Source organism: Pezoporus wallicus, unplaced genomic scaffold, assembly GCF_028554395.1.
Source record: "Pezoporus wallicus isolate ANWC-B61680 ecotype Strahan unplaced genomic scaffold, APGP_CSIRO_Pwel_v1 contig_5524, whole genome shotgun sequence".
Lineage (NCBI taxonomy): Eukaryota > Metazoa > Chordata > Aves > Psittaciformes > Psittacidae > Pezoporus > Pezoporus wallicus.
In genome coordinates this window covers 1,158,037-1,177,738 of record NW_026636622.1, presented here as the reverse complement: position 1 = coordinate 1,177,738, position 19,702 = coordinate 1,158,037, and the positions used below count along the sequence as shown (strand labels likewise).

At 42.8% G+C, this 19,702-nt stretch overlaps 1 protein-coding gene across 5 annotated transcripts; it reads left to right on the top strand.

The window, feature by feature from the left end:
- Positions 1 to 911: 911 nt before the first annotated feature.
- Positions 912 to 18,969, top strand: CUNH10orf71 (chromosome unknown C10orf71 homolog). 5 transcript variants are annotated; one of them, XM_057401038.1, is made up of 4 exons: positions 912 to 1,368; positions 7,103 to 7,324; positions 12,114 to 12,288; positions 13,921 to 18,969. In XM_057401038.1, the coding sequence occupies exon 4, from the start codon at positions 14,095 to 14,097 to the stop codon at positions 18,697 to 18,699; it is 4,605 nt and encodes a 1,534-aa protein (XP_057257021.1). In that variant the 5' UTR covers positions 912 to 1,368; positions 7,103 to 7,324; positions 12,114 to 12,288; positions 13,921 to 14,094; the 3' UTR covers positions 18,700 to 18,969. The 5 variants fall into 5 exon arrangements, with proteins under 5 accessions (XP_057257021.1, XP_057257023.1, XP_057257020.1 ...); XM_057401040.1 differs by lacking the exon at positions 7,103 to 7,324 and having other exon boundaries at positions 12,114 to 12,216; XM_057401037.1 differs by lacking the exon at positions 7,103 to 7,324.
- Positions 18,970 to 19,702: the final 733 nt, after the last annotated feature.

Sequence of the window (19,702 nt, the reverse complement as noted above, 5' to 3'; positions counted from 1 at the left end):
CTGATGATTGGCAAGACCAACATTCAGTTTGGGTTGAATTAGGGGAAGGACTTGAGCACCAAAAGCCCAGACCAGGAGTTTAGGAGACTGGGCTTTGCAAAAATCTTCCTGCTGGGACCTAAGGTGACCTCTCCCAGGTGGCGAATTCAAAGCTGAAGATTGCTTTGGAGAGGGCAAGCCATTACCTCCAAGGACATGTAACTTTAGGCTGCTCTTGGGTCACAGGGAGGATTAGTTCATCACAAGTCTGCTAGTGCTTGAAGATTCTCAGGCACCAGCTCACTGAATGGTTGTTGCCTTATTCATGCTGTAGCAATATAATTAGCAGCTCTTTTTAACATGCAAATGTTCACTGGGCTCACTGGAGCCCTGCTCTGCCATGGAAGCAAGAGTTGGGCTGTAATAGCAAGGAGATTCAGCTCTTTGCTGCAGTCTGTGGCTCAAGCCTGGCGTGATGCTAAGCCCCAAGAGAGCCCCATGACTTCATTAAGGAGCTCTGTGCACTCAGCATGGGACAGGGCGCAATCCATTGTTTATATTTGCAGTACAAAATCTTAGCTTGTTGACTTCATGGCATATTACCCCTATTATTCAACATCCTATTGTAGTTCACCAAATGAAACCCAATGCTAGCATGTGTCTCCCAGGATGATGGCTGCTCTTGTTTGCTTTGGAAGGACAGTGGAATGGGGCCCTTACTCCAAGAGCGCTGGGCACATTTGTCCAGCCTTGATGATGAAATGGGCTATTTATGAAAAAGCACCAGCAGGACAGTATTGTGTTACTCATTCATACTTTTTACACAGTATTTTTAATGGTTACCTTAAAAGCACTTTGACTCCCACCTGTAGATAGAAAAATGCAGTGCTTTAAGGTTTGAATCACCAGCAGGAGCAAGCCAATCACACAGCATTGCTTTCTGTATTAGTTATCTCTGAAGCATTACCAATGGCGAATCTGAATGTAAAAATAGCTGATGACTGTTTGTTTCATCTGTCTTGTTACTTGACACCGCATGGTTATTCCAATACGTATGTTTGCCTCTTCCCCACCATGATCTCCGCTTGGTTTCCCCTTGCCTGATAACTATTTAAATACATTTTAGTAACTTTGGATTCCTTGCTTACTTCACCTGGCTGGACAGGTCTGCGAGGGCTCAAGGGTTAGCTCCTCCACTTTTGTTGTTTTATTTATTTTTCAGGGGTTGTTTCTATTAAGGTAACCATGTTCAGAAGGAGAGTCCGAAAGACATAAATAATGGGAAGTGCTAATAGTAAGCAGGCTGCTGTAAAATGTGTTGGGGCTTTGACTCAAGGGAAAAAAGAGCAGCGCTGCACTGTCCCTGACCAGGAAGCTGGAGCACAGAAGGTAAGGGGAAAAGTGAGTGGGTGTTTTTGAAGTAGGGAAATGGTGAAGAATGGTGGTGGCTGAGTGTGTGAATGCATGTGCACTCAAGGATCAGTTGTGTAATTGATCAGATAAGAGAAATCAAACATCATTTATGTCTTATTTTCAATGATTAGAGCAGGAAAGTCCTTTCACTTTGTCCAGCTTTTTTCTGCTCTGAAAAATGCAGGATTGTCTCTGAAAGTCTGCATGCAGAAAGAGCATACATATAGATTTGTATGCAGTGGTTACTGTTTATGACATAATTATTTGGTACGTGGGTATGATCTTTTCAAAAGACCAGTAAATTGTTGTGAAGCTCCATTTAATTGTCCTGTGCATTGTGCTGTAAGCAACTTCAAGTAAATATACATTGATTTTATTTTCTAGATGGTTACTGCCTACAGATAAGGTACTCTTAAAAACTTTAATGGTTTGTATAAGGGTTTGAAGGCATTTTTTTTTATTTCTTCTTTCTTTTTTTTCAACAAATAGGAAAAGAATTGCTTAAATATTTTATAGAGAGCAATTAGTATGCTACAGAGCTTGAAAAAGTAAAATAGTTCAAATACCTACGCAGTGCTAAGAGGCCACTATAAATGACTGTGACTATGACTTGTATCCAATTTTAATCACTGGGAAATTTCTTAAATGGCATAAGCTTTTCTGAGTCCAGTTGTTGCAGAACTTCTTAATCTGCCATCCCAAGGAGCTGCATTTTATTAGCCTAGCTGCAGAGCTCAGCAGCAAAATAAGAACAGAATTAATTAAAATTGAACTTGAAAAGCCAAACTGCTTAAGCTTTTTTAAATGGGCTGTGAACAGGCAATCTGATTATATCTGAATAGGGAAAAGTTTTCCAGCAGCCGGCCAGAGCAATCAGTTCACACTGACTTTGCAAAGTATCAGTTAGAGGGTTCATCACTAGTCCTCTGCCATTGCTGAGGGGGAGGCTGGGGAGAAGGAAAACTGAGAAGAAATAAGGAGAAACAAGCTTTCCAGACAGGATCACAGTCCATGGCTCTTTTCATTCACTTCTTTAGGGAACTGATCATGTAAAAAGCAAATGGTTGAAGGATAAGGCCTGTGGAAAATACTAACAAATTAAAGATTTGCAGTATAGTGGAGCCCTAAACAAACTAAATCTCTGCATCCTTCCAAGTTTGTCACTAGGAAGGTATTTACATACTTATTCACAACTTACTTACAAAAACAGTTGTAACAGGCACTCACCAGTGAACTTGAAGGCCACAGCTGGGTGGGAGGTACGCAGGTGCAATTGCACCCCTGCACCGCAAACCAAAAGCATATGGAAATTTCACTCTGTAGCCTCTCATTCCTATGTGCTTCTCTGAAATGTTTATCTTGTCTGTGTGTGTGTTACTAGAGCTGTGCAAAGTGCCCATGAAAATGTAAATCCCTCCAGGACCAGGAAAAAAGCCAACTAACCCTGTGAGCCATGTTGGGAGAAAATACCATCTGCATATCAGTCTTTCATTTTTTACTCTAGCTGAGTTTACACGCACAAAAAGCTGCTGCCAGAGGCAAATTCTGCAAGTGGAGTTTAGCTGCAGGCTTTGCTGTGCTGGCCTGCTTGCAGCTGGGGTGCCAGGTCACACAGAGACTTGCCTACTATAAGCAAGCGGGTGAGTCCACTGCTTTTAGAGCTAGTGTGCATTGCTTGAGGTAGGGTTGCATTTGGGACCAGTGGTTTGTGAGCCAGCTGACAGGTGTGTGGGGAAATGGACCATAGTGGGGACTCCATGTGTGCACTGATATGGGAACTTTACCCTTGAGAAAAGGCTGTCTCTCTCTCCAATCAAGCCTGTGTGGGTCAGTGATTGCTTATACATATATATTTAAAGGTGATTGCTTATACATATATATTTAAAGGTGTATACATATATATATATTGTGTGTGTGTTTTAAGCTTGGTGTTTTGCGACTATATTAGTGGTTGACTGATTTTTATGGCTTTCAACTGTATATGGTCAGAGAGGCTGCCATCAAGAAACCCTGTCCCTTAGCAGTCCAAGAGAAACTGAGGTAGCATTAAAGCCGTAAGAGGACAACGTTTCCCCAGAAGAAAGGCTTCCCTCTCCCTTGTGTTCTCCTGCCAAATGATCCTCTTTGGACAGGCATAGAAAACAGGTATTTAATTATAGTCCTAGGCTTTTTTAACATCCATTTCTCATGCTTGCAAATAATGGTATACAAGAAGGCATTAGCCAATAATGATTAATCTAAATCTATCATCTGGTAACAGTCAAACCAATCTTTTTATGAGTCAAGCAGGTCAAATAATGATACATATGTTTTTTCAGTCACTCACACAGCTACGTCCCAGTAGTTTCAGGGACACTTTCCCTGTTGCTTACACATTGTGTCTGAGGCTGTTTGGGGAACTGTGATAGGGCTATGACAGTCAGGTACATGAAGGCCACCTAACTCATACTTTCCACCTGGAAAAGATAGAGGTGAAAACCCCTGCAATTTTTTTTTAAGTCTCTCAAAGAAATGAATGCAGTTAACATTTGGCTACGCGTTAATATGCAGAGTCAGCAAATGTGAAGTATCTGGTAATTTACAGTTACTGCAGATCCTCAGTCTCAGATGTGCCTCTATCACTTTTACCTGGATCAGACATAAGCTGGCATACTTTAAGGTCAGCTTGGCTTTTCTGTCAGCTTCATTATAGACCCTTGTACAATTCTGTGCACTTCTGATGGCTTCTGTTGTGTTGAGATGTATTTCAGGTCTGTCCCTGTCCTTTTCAAGCTTCAGAGCACAGGGCTTTCAGAAATTGGAGTAAGTGCCTAGGTCTGTCTGGGATGTTGGTGCAGAAGCAACAGCATGCTCAGAGTGAACTGGACCTTGCAAGCCACATCCAGGGTTTGTGCTAGGGCAGTGGGGCTGATCATGATGAAGTTGTTCACTGAAACTCTTTGTTTTGACTGATCTGTTTGGAAGTAGTGACATTAGATTAGTCTGTTTCTCCAAAAATGAGAAATTATTCTTTAACCAGGCTTGTGAATTGAGTGAAGATACAGACAAGTATCTAGAATTGCTTCTTGAGGTGTGGAGGAAAACTGAGGAGAGGAGCTGGGGAGGAAGTGTCTGGTGACAGCACTGGGCTGCAGATGATGCTATTGCATACCCACATGGTTCTTCAGAGGGTCTGGCTGGTCTGGGAAAGCGCTGGGATAACAGCATTACCAAGGTTGCTGAGGGACTGCTTCAGCCAGAATCATTGGCCTGCCCCTTAGGGAACAAGTGTCGATTCTGCTTAAAACTCTTGTATTTTCCTTTCTATCTTTTGCATACATCCTTTACAGAATAATCACAAGAAATGCCTTAGCATGTGCGTTAACTCTAAAGGAATGAGGAATTGCCCTGGGGACACACCGTTAAATCATAACAATGAATCAATCTCTGAATAGGAAGAGGGAGTTTGCATTTCCCAAAGAGAAAAAAACAAAACAAAACAAAACAAAACCAACCACAACTCCTTTTGCACAGTGAAGAGGGAACTGGAAGGAACTTCCTTCTTGCTCAGGACAAGACCACTGTCTGGCATTTGCTACTCAAAAGGAGAAAAATAGTATGGCCTCCAAAGGTAATACCTGCAGTAAGGGTAGGTGGGCTCTCCCCTGACCTCTAAAAGTCCTCACATAGGAGAGATATCTCTTCCATGGCTATCTTCCAGATAGCAAGCAGGAGTAAAGCAAGCCACAGCTTTTGTCCTTCAACTGAAATGGCTCTGTTATAATCACAAATGGCTGAGGAGCAGTTTGTCATCAGAGGAAAGATGTTACGTGAATGAATGGCTGTGTGCTTGAGTCATATGCTTTGGCGTATTGTGTATTTCCCTCCCTGCCACACTGCTTGCTCTAGAACTGGGATCTTCTAACTGCACTTGAAAGCACTCTGGAAAGGTATAAGTAAGAAATAGCTCTATTCCTGCAGCCTGAGCCAGAAACTGAAAACCAAAGCCTCCACCTTCTCTTCTCCCCTATGGTACATATCCCTATTTGTCTTTGGTAACATAAGACAGGTATTTTAGGATATTGCATGTCCCTAAATCCCATGGAATTCAGTGGGTGAGAAAACCACTCAGAAGTTGGAATTATTTTGAACCCAGCATATGGAAATGGCTTGAATTCTTTTCTTTATAGAAAAAGGATTCAGCAAAATCCTTGTCCAAACCCTGGTACCCAGAGCATAAAAAGGAAAGGAACAAGTGAGACTACCAGTAACAGAATAATACTTGTTTTCTGCAAGCCTGTTATTTCCTGAGTCTGTATCCTGTGTGAGTGGGTATGGATCAGACTCTCCTTATTAAGAAGCTTAAATGGTCTGAGTGTAAACTTGACAGTGCAGATGGTATCAGTGCGCTGGGCCTGATGAGAAGAGCAGTATAAGCGGGGAATGGTTTCAGATTCCCCAGCCTGGAAAGAGAAGTGAGGCATGGTTTGTTACTAGCTGCAGGTTTCCTTGTGTAGGTAAGCCTGCTTCCCTTTTGTGTCTAACATACTTGCTGGTATCGTTACAATTTTCCTGTGACAGGCTGGGACTGTCCAGCATGCTCCTTTACAAAGCATGCAAGCCATTACATTTGTTTTCTTGTCCATGTGTCCTTCTTCCCTTCCCCCTTTGTCATCTCCCATCTCTAGCCATTGCAATGCTGTGGTACTTTACAACTCTCCCTCTGCTGTGGGAAAACCTTGTTTCTCCCACTCAGGAAGTGAAAACTCAGAAGCTTTCATCCTCTGAGCTTTGCTTAAGACTAAATGAAAGGAGATGAAAGGCAGTCTCGTGAGCCAAAATCCTGTTAACGCTCACTGAGGGGGCTGTAGCAATGCAAATGTCAGTCATCACCTTGAAAGAGTGAGGAAGGCTTGAGTCCTCATGATCTCAAAGAGACAGAGATATCGAGCACTTGAGGCAGAGCTGAGATCTTTGCAGTAAGTCAGTCACCTGCAAATCTGGATAGATTACACTATTCAATGCAATGCCAAGCTACAGCACCATATTCAGTTGAAGTGGTTTGGGTTTTTTTGCAGAGGCTCATGGTAAAGTACCACACCCTATGAAGGGCAATGGGAAGGCACATTTTTGCTTTAATTGACAAAGATTAAACCTTTAGTGTGTGATTCAAAAAACACAGATTTGGTTTCTGGCCCTGCCACAAATGCAGTATCTTGGGCAAATCAGTCGGTTGAAGCTGAGCCTTAGCTGTTGATCTGTGAGACAGAAATCCTGCTTGCAGTGGGAAGTTTGTAAGGATAAATAGCCACGAGGTGCTCACGTACTGTGTTACTGGAGAGCTGTATAAATATCTCAATGTATAATCACTAACCTAGTTACTGACTGGCCTTTTACAGTCAGACATTTAATGCCAAGAAATGCACTGTTTGGGTTCAGTTGCTTAAATGTCACTTGTCTGTGCTGACTCCAGGTCATGGGAGGAGCACCATCCCTGGGCCTTGTGATTCTCATAGACTTGTGCTGTTTGTCAAGTGCTGCACCTGCCCCTTGCCTGTGTTGGTCATGTGCTCTGTGCCTTTGACTTCTGCCATCATGTCTGCATGTTACTGACTCTTCAAAGGCAGTGGATAGGGCTCAGGTAATGGAAGGAGTGAACAGGAGTTTCAAGAAAGCCTCAGTTCAGATACAACTCTTTCTGAGAGCTATCTCCTTCTTCCACGCTTGATAGGCCTCTTGGCAGGATGGGGCATTTGGAGGACACTCGGAAAGGCAGTCCAGAGACCAGCTGGAAATAACTGTTGTGGTTTTGCCATTGAACCAGAAAGGGAAAGGCAGAGAGACTTGACATGATTCTCCGCAGGTATCACAAGCAGTCTCTCTTCCTCCCATTTTTCTTCACATGAGGTCTTCATCTCCCATTGCTTGGAGCTTTATGTCCTGAGCTGAAGAGGTAAGCATTCCAGCTGGAGCCTGGAAGAGGTTCACATCCTTTGAGGACAGGACACAGTGCAGAATATGTAACACATGGTCATTAGGTAGGTACACACTCTTCTTGCTTTCATGCTTCCACCAAGCTGCACTGATCTTCCTCAAGCTGTGAGTCTGATGAGTCCCTGGGTTCAGCTCCTATGGCAACAGATGTACTAGCTTCAGTAGTGCTCATGGGGAGAAAAAGACATCAGCTGTCTTTTCTTCAGAAAAAAAAAAGAAAATCTTGTTTGATTAAACAAATAAAATCACAATCATATTCATTTTAACATTTCCCCTAGAAAGATAATTGAAAATGTTATATATATATATACATACATATTTTTATATAATACTTAGGAAAATTTCAAAACAAGATCACACTCCTTTGCAATACCACAAGATTGCTTTTTACATAGAAAATAAAAGTGAAAGTTTCAGTTAATGTTAAACAGCATGCACCCTCTCTGACTTAAGGACAGTAACTATTTTCAGTGACATAATTTTAACTATTATGGTACATGTTACATGTTACTTCTAGTTATAATTTAATTTCTCTTCAGAATCTTTATTCCATGTGAAATTTCAAAAACAGTCTAAATGAGAACATCCTCCCCTCACACACACACACATACATTTCTAAGATATATTGTCCACAGGATGGCAACACAGATTGGCAGCCAGCTCTCCTGGCATTTTCTGGGACTGCACAGTGTCTACCACACCAGGTCTAGGTATTCTAGTTAATATTGCAGGAAAGAGCAAAACTACTTTATCTCAAATGCACTGCTATTGTCGGTGGTGAGTGACAGAGGTTAGAAAATCAGAATTGTCCGGACAACACAATTTGGTGGCATAGCAATGCGGTATCGGTTTCAAATCCCATTCCTTCAGATGTTAGTCTGAATGCCATATGGGGGTGAGGTTTGGCTCTTCAGAGATGCTGGATTTCACTTTACTGTGGTTATAGTTACTTGTGTAGCCTTGTGGATAATGCACCAGTGTCGGCTTAGGAAGTAGATGTATTTAGAGTCACCAATTCTGTTCTCAGTTATTCTACTGACGTCAATAAAATGACTCTAGATTTATACCAGTGTAACTGAGAACAGAAGTTGGCCCAAAGTCAAGAACAGCGTCTCCTCTTCTCTGGCCCAGAACAAGCTGTTCGAGACACAATTGCTGGGCCAAACCCTCAAGGAGAATGGACCTGGTCTACACTGGTTCAGTTCAAACACATGGTTCCTTCACCTTGCTTTCCAGTACAATGATCAAAGATCTGATGCTGGAAGAGCTGAAGTCACTTTGTTTTATGCTGCTCATTCCTGTCAGTGTTTGGGATCTTCACCCTAAGATGAACAGATCCGATTATCCACCCTCCTTCAGCTGGAGCAGCTATTTGTATTTGAGCAAAGTGATTCTCCTTTCCCCAAGCAGAAGAATTCAGTTTGGCTGTCCTTTATGTCCACAAAGCATAGATGGAAGTGATCTTGTTGGATAAGGGAAATGGAGGTTTGTGCTAATCACTTTTATTTTATGACCTTCTTAATACAGAAGTTGCCTTTCTTGACAGCTCAGAGAAATGTGGCTGGAGCACCACTGTTTCTTCTGAGGGTGTTATGATCCTTCCCCCATCCATGTGCCCCAAGGGCTCTCCAGAGAGTCAGTGTGCCTAGAGCAGCCCAGGCAGCAGGGCAGATCAGAGAGCATTTGGCTCCAATGAAGCCCAATAAGATCCTCTCACACACCCTTGGCAGTCCAAACATCCCAGCACAAGAGATGCTCAGGCACTCTACACCAGATTGCAGTGTTTCTCTTTTCTCCTGGACATCATTCTGGCGCCTTGTTTCTAACAGGGACTCACAGGGTGACGTTTAACTTCCCAACACCTTTTTGTCTGTTTTCCTAAATGCACAGTGAAGACAGTGGCACTGTGATCACTGACTGACAGCAGCACACTCATAGCCATTCACGTATGGCCGTGCAGGATTTTCTAGTGATACCCAGGAGACCTCCTCAGCCGTCGCTGCTCAGGCTGGTGAGGAGCTGCCATCAGCTGGGAGCATTGTCTTGTCCTGATGACACATAACTGAACAGGCCTGTTTCGTCCAGCCCTCTCATCCTATTATGAGCTTCCATGTGTGCCATGGACAAACGTGCACCAATGCAAACAAGACATAAATTCAGGGATTCTCCTATTTCCCGTGGTAAGAAGCACTAACTGTTCATTGTCATGATGAGCCCATAAAAGCCCAAAGCAGCAACGTGTGTGCGAGTATGCCGCTGAATTAAACCTCAGCTAGCAGTCACCACAGGGCTCTGAGTTTTGGAGCCGTGGATGGATGGCTTACAGAAAGCACCCCATGAAGTAGCCAGCTCGCAAAGATTTAAAAAAAACAGATAATAATAAACCTTCCTTCCTTCTCCCTTCTCTTCCCATTCTCAAGGGGAATGCAGTGCTGCTGACTTCAGATTGCTATACAACTCCCAAAGGCACTGCCAAAATGCCACCACGATGTCTCATGGCACAACATTTCAGCCAAATACCAGCCCAAGGGGCGTGGGTAAACCAACCAGCCCTTTATATATTGCAACAGCAGTGATGTCACACACTCCAGCCAAGTTCACTGGTTTGCCCAGCTCCTGACTAGTGAAAAAAGTTGACATTCAGTCTGTGCCAGGCCAGGAATAGTCTCTGTAATTCAACCTCCTCATCACAACTTGCTAGGCACTTAAGAGAGCCACTGAAAAAAGCCTTCTATTTAAAAGAAGAGATGTTGGTTTCTGATTAAGCTCCTTGAAACCTGTACATTCTTGTAAACTTTTCTGGTAGCTCGTATCAGATGATGCCTGCTGCAAACTCCTCACATATTTCTCAGTATTTCCCAAGCAGTTCCAACCACCCAGCATTGCTTTCCTCTGTCTTGAAAATATACTCAATTCAGACATCCTTAAATGTTTGAACCAACCGAATCCTGACCTAAGCTCAAACACTGCACCTTGCTTGCTCGCTGCCGTGTTTGTTCAAAAAAGGTAAAGAAATGGGACTTTACCAGGTTGCTAAACCAGCCATGAACAGCTGCTTTGCCTGAAATTCAGAACTTGCCATCACACCTATACAAGAGAGAGCTAGATCAGTACAGTGCTGCTATTTACATCCAATCCCACTAGTGATCTGTACCTCGAACACTTGGTTTAGATACAGCTTGTCCAGCTTGAAACATTACACTGCCCAAGTACTAGTATTGGCCAGGCAAGACAAGGATCTTCACAGGGGTTTCAGAGACAGTGGCAGTCGCTATTCTTTTTTTAATCTGTGACACCAAGTTGTTTTTGTAACAGTGACTCCGTCTAGGAAAATAATCGCTGAGATTACATCATGATCTCCATGTTTATTGTTACGCTACTCACATTTTCAGCAAGCGCTCTCAGTTTACAAGGGACAAGATGTTTCTTCAAACCTCTGTCTATGGGATCTGAAAGCCAGCCTTCTTCCAGGTACCACCACCAATAGTGATAAACATTGTGCTGCTGGAATTTAGTCAACAGCCCCTTTGAAGCGTGAGCCAGAACATAATCGCAGTCTCCCACCGCTGTGTTGGCTTTGCACAGTTAAGAGTACCACAGAAGCAGTAAAATTGTAATTTAGCCTCTGAGCAAAGAGATAACTGAGTACATATCTCTGTGATGAGGGTGACATTTTACAGCTGGCTGCAACCAAACGTTGCGGGGGGGGGGGGGGGGGGGGGGGGGTAATTTATATTTACTTTATTTATTTTTTTTATTTAGACATTTTAAACAAACAACAAAAAGCTTGTACAGACTTGTCCCTAAACTAACACTGCAACTGTCCTTCCTCAGATAAAGTGTAGGAGACCATACCAGTGGGTGAGCCTCTTTTGCCAGCGTGTTTTGAATACCATGGACTGACACAAAAGCCTTAAGGGAGACCCTTGCTTCAGAAAAAGTCTACTGTACCAAGCACATCTATGTGCTATTTGCATTACCTAGGGCAGGCAGTTCTCTTTGTAGAAAATGGATATATTCTTGCAAAGGTTAAGCAAACTAGTCTGAACCTTGGGGGTCTCCACAGCAAAAAGAGAGCAGCAATGCATGTTTGCCATAACTGAGCTTTCCTTTGGTATCTTCTGACTGTGGTTCATGCATGGAAGGAAATTGGATGTTTTGTTTACTGCCCCTCACCATCCCAAATGTCCACCTTTCCTCCCCTTTACAACAGGAATAGTGAAAAGGATAAACTTTCAAACCTCAACTGTGTTAGTCCCCAGTCCACCAGACCGATGTCTGTCTATACTTGTTGGCAGTAGGAAGTCATATGCAGGTGAAGTAGAGGCATGCATTTTCTTCTGCAATCCCTGTGAAAGTGTGGCATAGCAGGGGTGTAGACAGCAGCAGGGAAGAACTCATCTAGCACAACCCCTCTTTTTAGCCTGGAGACGTCACTCAGCCTTTGCAATGGGCAGACTGCCAGGAAACCATTGCTCACTCAGCTGTTAGTCCCTGCTGGGGCTACCAGAGAATGCTGGAGGTTGTTATAGTTGTTTGCTTGGAAGCTGACTGCACTCCACAAGCTACCAAGGCCTGAAGGTATTTGATTACTGTAATTTTGGGGTGGATACCTGTGTCTTTTGGTGAGAAATCCTTTAAGTCACTCCTAAATGGTTACGAAATGTGAATGAACAAGTAAATGAATGAATACAGCACAAGACAATCTTCAGGTCATGCAAATAAATGTCTTTGTTTTCAAATTGCAGAGTTCATTTAAGATCAAAAAATGCTGAGAGTCGGAAACATCCCAGGACACTACTTCTGTCGACTATACATCACTGGACTATTTCTACCTCCTCACTAAAGATGGTTAGAAATGAAGCCAAGTGCAAGCATGAGAGGGAGTTCTAAATATGAGAAGCAAAGTTACACTGCAAGCAGGTATGTACCTATACTTCTGGCTCATATGACAGTTAAGTATCAAAACCAAGAGTAGGATGGACTTTCATTTGTCTTCTCTTTTTCTTTTTCTTGCTGCATTATACACAAAACTATATGTGCCCTGAGGGGAGTGAAACTTACTTTTTGAAAAGCCTTTGTACAAAGTAAAATGGAGAAGCTCTATTAAGCTCATTTTATTTCTGGTGTAAATCTATTGTAGTTCTGCATAAGTTACTGGAATTCTGTTGCTGGAAGGACAGAATCAAGATTCACTACAATACTTTGAGTCTAAAAATAGGTTAGCTGAGATTTTTTTCAATAGAAAGGGGAAGTGAGGAGTATTTTCAGTTGAAGAACTGAGCCTGAGTAATCCAGCTGATTAAGCCCAGTTCCTCTGACTTTTCATACTTTGACCAGCACTGACTCCTCATGGAGAAAAATGTGCACTTTACAAGAATCTCACTGAGCTGAGCCTCTGGAATTATGGATTTGGACAGCTGCAGCTGTTGATGTCTGGATCTGCATTTCATTGCTCAGTTCTACGTGGATCCAAGATATCAAGTAGAGCTGAAGGGTCTGTTTTGCTTTTACTTGTTCCACCCAAAGATTCCACCATCCTGCCTTCAGACTGATGTGGAGTTGGACAAAAACTACCATGCTGTAGGCCCTGACTGCATTGTGATCAGGGCTTAATGGAAGGCTGTGATATTTTGTAATTGTGTCGAATGGGTTACCATTTTCTCTCAGCAGCTCTAGAACTGAAACCAAATGTTCCTTGAGCTCCTTTAGTGGGTCTGCTAGAGTCCCCTAGGCACTCCTGCCTTCTGCTGGCTAAACTGATATTAGCAGCCTCTTCAGTTCCAATGTACCAACCCAACTGTATTTGAATATGAATGGCTAGAGGATTTTACTCCTGCTTGGAACCTGCTAATGCACAGTAAGTCCTCTTTACCTGTGGTGCCATTCTGCTTTCTGAAACAAGGGTTCTGCTCAGGGTAATTATCACAGCAAAGCTCCAGCCTAATACAGGCAGGCTCATCTCTGTAGACTGTATTTTCTACAGTCATGAGCTAATAAATGAGTGAGGATATAATCTCCTATAATTTTATTTTTCACAAAATGTTTTAAATTATAATTATGATTTCTTGCCAAGTAAGTTTTACCAACTTTTCTTTCATTTTGGACATATTATGCAATGATGTACCAAGTGGCATTCTTTTTTTAAGTAAATTTCCCCCTTTTTATCGTTAATTCTTCCTGCCCAAAAAGCAGCTAACTTTCTAAGCTAAATACATGTACAGCACTCAGAAGTCCTTATGGTTGGAAGTTTGGAAAGGGAAGTACTGAAATTTGGTTCTTATATCCTTTTTTAAGAACCCAAGTAAAGAACCTGAGGTGAAACCACTTTTTTAATGGTGCTTTCAAGAAATTAAACCATGAGCTACCATAAGCTACTTGAATTGTCAAATATAACGATTATTTTTTTATGTTATTTTATTCACTGTATTGCTAGCATCCTGCTTAGAATACATGTAGGAGTAAATTAGTCAGTGACTGATATATCTGGAAAATGCTCACTATCTAATAGTGGTAATATAGAAAAATGATTATTTATATTTTTTGGCTTTGCAGAGAAGAAAAGTTCCTTCAGCTATTCCATAAGATGAATCAATGTGCAACAGCAGCACCAGGAGAAATCACTTCATGAGTGTGAATTGCTAACAACTGAAACAGCTGGAACCACCCCACACAGTCATCTGCCTGAAGTTAATCCTTTGGAGAATTCATTCATGATTCCTACGAACAATGCAGGGAAATAAGAAACATACAGAAGGACACAGTGACTCCTCAAGTATTGGGAGTCTCCTGGATGAAACAGACAGAGAAGTGAGCAGCCTCACAGACCGGGCTTTCAAAAGTTTGTGTGTGGCAGAACTAGAAGACTCTTACAGTGAGTCAGATCTTCCCATTTCACCCGACTTCGCCCTCCAGTTCTCTGCTAAACTTCACCGAGGGACATTAAACCATGCCATCAAGAGCAATGTCTGTAACAGGCTAACAGCAAGAAACAATGAACATACAATATGGGCTTCCACATTCCAGCAGTTACCAAAGTGTGCTCAGGAGGAGAAAAAGGTTGCTAAAAATAACAGCTTTACCACGGAAAGGAAAAAAATGACTTTACCAGTTCCTGGTCCAAGGAACAATAAACATGCCTCAAAAGTGTCCTCATTGATTAAGACATTTGATAAGACTGCAGACCAAGGGTCAGGGGGTTCCCTGTTAGCCGTTAAGCAGCCCATTAAGAATAGCTATCAAAAATATAAGTTAAATCATGGAAATGATATGGCTTGTTGGGATGACACAGGCGTTTTAAGCAACCACAAGGAACTTTCTGAATATTCTGAGGCTAGTCAAGGTAGCCACTCTCTCAGTAGCAGACATGAGCCACAGAAAAGACCTAATAAAATAGACCTGAGTTATTGTGGTTCTGATGATTATTATCCTGTGCTGATTGAGATGTCAAAAATAGCCAAGTCAAATTTTTCCCATTCTTCTAAAAAGGCTTTAAAAAACAGAAGTGTGAAAGTTAATGAGCCAGCAAAAAAAGGTAATTTTCTTCACAGTGAGAATAGTGCTTTTGAATCATGGAAAGTTCATCATAAAAAACTGGCTGAAAAGGAGGAATTTGTTGATATAAAAATGAAAAAGGAAGGTCTTACGTACCTGGAAGAAGTACCATTTATTAAAGGATCCTGCACACAGGAACATAAATTGCCACCTGTCAAGACCACTGTTGCTAAGAAACAAGAGAAAGATTTTCAGATGAAGCTAACACCAAAAGCTGCTTTCAGCATCCCTCTCCCAGCTGCATATGAAACTCAGGACCCCTTTCCTTCAGGAACTGAATTTCCTGCTGCTCTTCCTCCTACACCACCCCCTAGAATCCATGTGCACCGAGGTCCCCCTCAGCCACCACCTGTCCCACACCTTCCACCTCCAAACCAGCAGGGCCATCCCCCAACACCTCCTAGCCCTGAAGCGCCTCCTGTGCCACCACCCCCAATGCCAGCTCAACTTTCCCCCCCTGCCATATCCCCAGCCTCCATCTCACCCCAGTCCATGTCCCAAAGGATGGTTTCACCTATGTCCCAGGCACCCAGCCCACCTCCACCAAGACCCCTGGCCACCTTAACTGAAGGCGAGCACCTCAGTCCAGAGTTGGGCAATACCTGTCCGCCCTGGAGGAGGCAGAAGGCTGCAAAAGGGGCAGCAGAGAGGAGACAGACTTCAAATGAGAAGTTCACAGCCAGCGATGAGACATGCTCACTGTCTGAAAAGGCGACTGGTGCCAAACCTGGTCTGGAGGTGACTCCTCTGCCCAGACAGGTAAACTCCCCTGGATCGATCAGTCCCCCTTTCAACATCACCGAACTCTTAACACCGATCATACCACCAAAACAGGAGGTGGACACTGTTGAAAGCGAGCTGATCCCGCTGACACCTCCTCCCACTGAGAACACAGCACTGAGAGACCATGAGGGGAACGCATTCGACAATTACAGGTCTCGGGATAGTTACAAATCAAAAGCATCAAGTCTGTTATTCAATTTGAAGGATGTGCGTAAACGTGTTAAAAGCATTTATACCCCTTCTCCTCTGTTAAGGGCCTTGGAGGAGAAAAACAAAATGAGGGAGAATATCCAGGAAAGTACAAAAATAAATGCCTCATTCTCCACTTCACAAGAAAAAAGTAGCAAGAATATTGCAGACAAAGATGAATCGAGTGATATAACCTCCATACACGAAAAGGACAATAAAACTGATTTAACTGGACACTTTACAGACAATTACCTGACTATGAGTTCACCCCAGACAACAGGGGATCTTTTATTTTACCAAACTGGAGATAACTTGCAGCAAGACAACTCAACATGTGAAGATCTGGTTAAAAACACAAGGGAGAATGAAAACTTCCCCTTGTTCAGACATGAATCAAATGAACCTGATTTAAGAAAACACCTGCACTATCCAGCACTGAAACCATTCAGTAGAGACAATGCAGGCACAACAGCTGGGCAAAATCCCAGTGTCCAGGGTGAGGAAAATGTGAGACAGGCTGCTATTCAGAATGAAAATCTTGCCTTCAAAACACTCCCAAATCAACTCTCACCAGCAGAGGATATGCCTTACAGTGACACCCAAACCAACATGGTGGTACCTGACCATGAAGCACAAGCCAGAAGCACTAGCTCTTCAGAGCAGTCTTTTGTCTCCACGGTAGAGCAGCCACTTCAGGATGAGCCATTTCCACCAGTGCCCCTGATGCAGAAGGCATGCCTTCAAGAAAGCCAGAGGACTAAGAATGAAATGGGTACAGGCAGTAAGAATAGCCACAATGAGAAAGGGGATGAGATTGAGGAAGATGAACTGCAATATTATGCTTGTATCAGCTCTGGTACTGGTGCAGCAGAGAAGAGGGAGGGGAAGGTTACTGGGAATGAAGAGAGGAGCTTGATGAAAGAGAAACTGAGGAGAGAGAAAAGCAAAGAGGCCAACAACATGGATTCTGCTGCCAGCAGTGTAAGGGACATGTCCATCCCCAAGCCTGAAGAGCCACAAACACTGCCAACTTCAAGTGCAACCAAACCCAGTCTGTTTATGATTAAAGATAACACATTCAGGTCGCCTCAGGTAATAAGGGCTGTCAAGCTGCCTCTGTTCAGGTCCTTTTCCCTGGATGATACAGTGAGCAGCAGTTATAAGGAAATGGAAGGTAGGTTTATGCCTCCAGCATGGCACAATAAGCAACACCAAAAGATGTTGCATGCTCAGGAGGTAGGCTGGTGGGCATCGAGGCACAGAGGTACGCAGAATGTGAGGGATGGAGCAACCGACAGAGGAAAAGAGGCCAGTGAGCCTGGATCGACTCCAGCAACACTGGATCCCAGTCATCTGGAAGATACAGAGAACCTTTTGTTAGGGAAGATGATGGAAGAAGATAAAGAGACTTGTGCTTTGTTAAATAAAGTTGGGAAAATGAATGAGGAAAGTGTCTGCAGAAGGAAAGAGAGGACCCAGTCTGAGAAGGCAAGACACAGCTTAACACATCCAAATTTAGGTCTGGAAAATTACCAAGAACAAAACAGCACCAGCTATCCCACAGAAAGAAAGACAAATTACTTCAAGAATCATCACCTATCTAATCGCAGGGGTGGATCTTGTACGAAAAAAATAATCACTAGGGAGACAATTTCCCCAGTGACTGACTCCATATCAGAGGACCACTCTTATTCTCCTGTATCCCATGAAGCTTTAGAGGACATCCTACATACAGAAGGTGCACCAGTTTTGTTAGATAATCTTGCATGCTCTGCTGCTGCAAGCCCCAGGTCAGGCAGCACAATGCACTCTTTAACTGCCAGTTCATTGTCAGACAAACCAACAATTTCAGGCCTTAGAGAGACAGAGGATGTTATAAACCCTGCTTTGCTGAGCATGGCACTAAAGAGCCAAGCTGACATGGCTGCAAGAGAGATACTTGATTCAGCACAGAGAAATCTGCTTTCTGGTTCTGCAGGGGAAGCTGAGGGACTGGAGCCCAGGGACCCTAGGGAGAGAGCAGCAGGCAAGCCTCCCGCTGTGCCACCGAAAACAGAAAAAGCTCTGCGGCGGGCCAAAAAGCTGGCAAACAGGAGACAGAAAATGCAAGAGCAGCAGAAAAAACATCAGACTGAACATACAGATGCTGTAGGGAGAAAGTCTTCTCATTCTGGACAGACACTAGCATCTGACTCAGCCTTGGGATATTCTCCTCTCCACCCTGCCCCTCACTCAACTTTTACTCCCGCAGAAACCAGTACAGGAAGACCCAGTTGTGCAATAGCAGTAAGCCCTTCACCCTCTTTAATCCAACGTAAACTCCTCCAGGACCCTGACTCTGGTCAATACTATGTAGTTGATTTACCAGCTGAAGTTAATGTAAAGACATTTTATGACCCTGAAACTGGAAAATATGTTCAAGTCTCAGTCCCTTCTTCAGAAGGGAACTTAGAAGAACCCTCCTCTTCAGAAATTATGAATTCTCCCTATGTCTCCTACCCTAGAGTGCTGCCTTTGCCAGCTTCGTCTGTAGCAGTGCTGAAGTCACCTTCTCAGCTCTCTGAACCTACCTGGTTAATGCTAGCTGCACCAGGAGAACCAGCTGAACTACATGAAGATGGTCAGCAGGTCTGCAGATACTCTGAACCTGTGGATACTCAGCCCTATATTGAACCAGCCTCTTCCTCATCCAGTCAAGACATTCAAGAAACTAAAGTTCACTTAGGAAAGGACATGAGCCCGACACCAAATACTGACATAGTGTCTATCACAGATTTAGATGATTTTGCTGCTGAAGGAGTATCTTGAAAACTGAAGTAACAAAATATGCCAGATGATAGTATTAAGAACTGTTTGGACAGACACATGCACACAAAAGCACATGCAGATTTGACATTTGTACAACACTTTATATCTGAATCTCATTGTGGTTTGGGTGGGAAGAAAAATGAAAGCTGATCACATTGAAAGATGTGAGGTGATGATCACACTGAACAGTGAAATTGAGTAAGCACCAAATTATCAGTGAGATGAAAGGGCAATGCCATCTAAACAAATAAATACGACAGTATGAAGCCACTGCTTGCTGCTGCTGCTGCTTTGCCATTATGGTGACTGGCATTGCCAAAGCAAGTGTCCTTTTGCTCAGATGTGTTGCATGATATACGACACAAAATATAACCTGTAAGACCATCCTTTGCACCCTGTGAGACCTAGGACAGATGCCTCATCTACTGAACTTTCCTCACTCACTGCCTTTGAACTATATTGACAGGTAGAAAACATATGGCTACAAATATGCCATAAACACAAGATTCATTTTTTGCACACATTGATTGCCCAGATGTTATTGACAAGAAGATTGTATACTGGATGCGCAATACAACAGCCATGTCAAAAAACTTTTAAACAACCAGAATACAGTTGCAGCTGCTCTAAACTTCTCAATATACTTTTGCAGTGCCCACTAACATGCTGCTGAATTCTTTGTATTTCTTCATAATCTTCAAAGAAGTTCCCCTAGAGTCAGGGGTTATTTGTAATACAACTTAAAACTTCAACTCATCTTAGTACTTGGCCTGAAATATTATGGTAAGGGGCAAGGTTTGAATGAAATCCCTTAACAGTATTTAATTTCTCGTTAGGATGAGAAGACCTTTGTTTATTATATCATATTATTATATATATAGTTTTGTTTTGTTTTGTTTTCAGGCTCCCACTGAAATACAGTACTAACATTTAAAATCTGAAAAATGCAAATAATTTCGGTCTTCTGAATTCTGTGATTCAAAAAAAAAAAGACACAAAACAT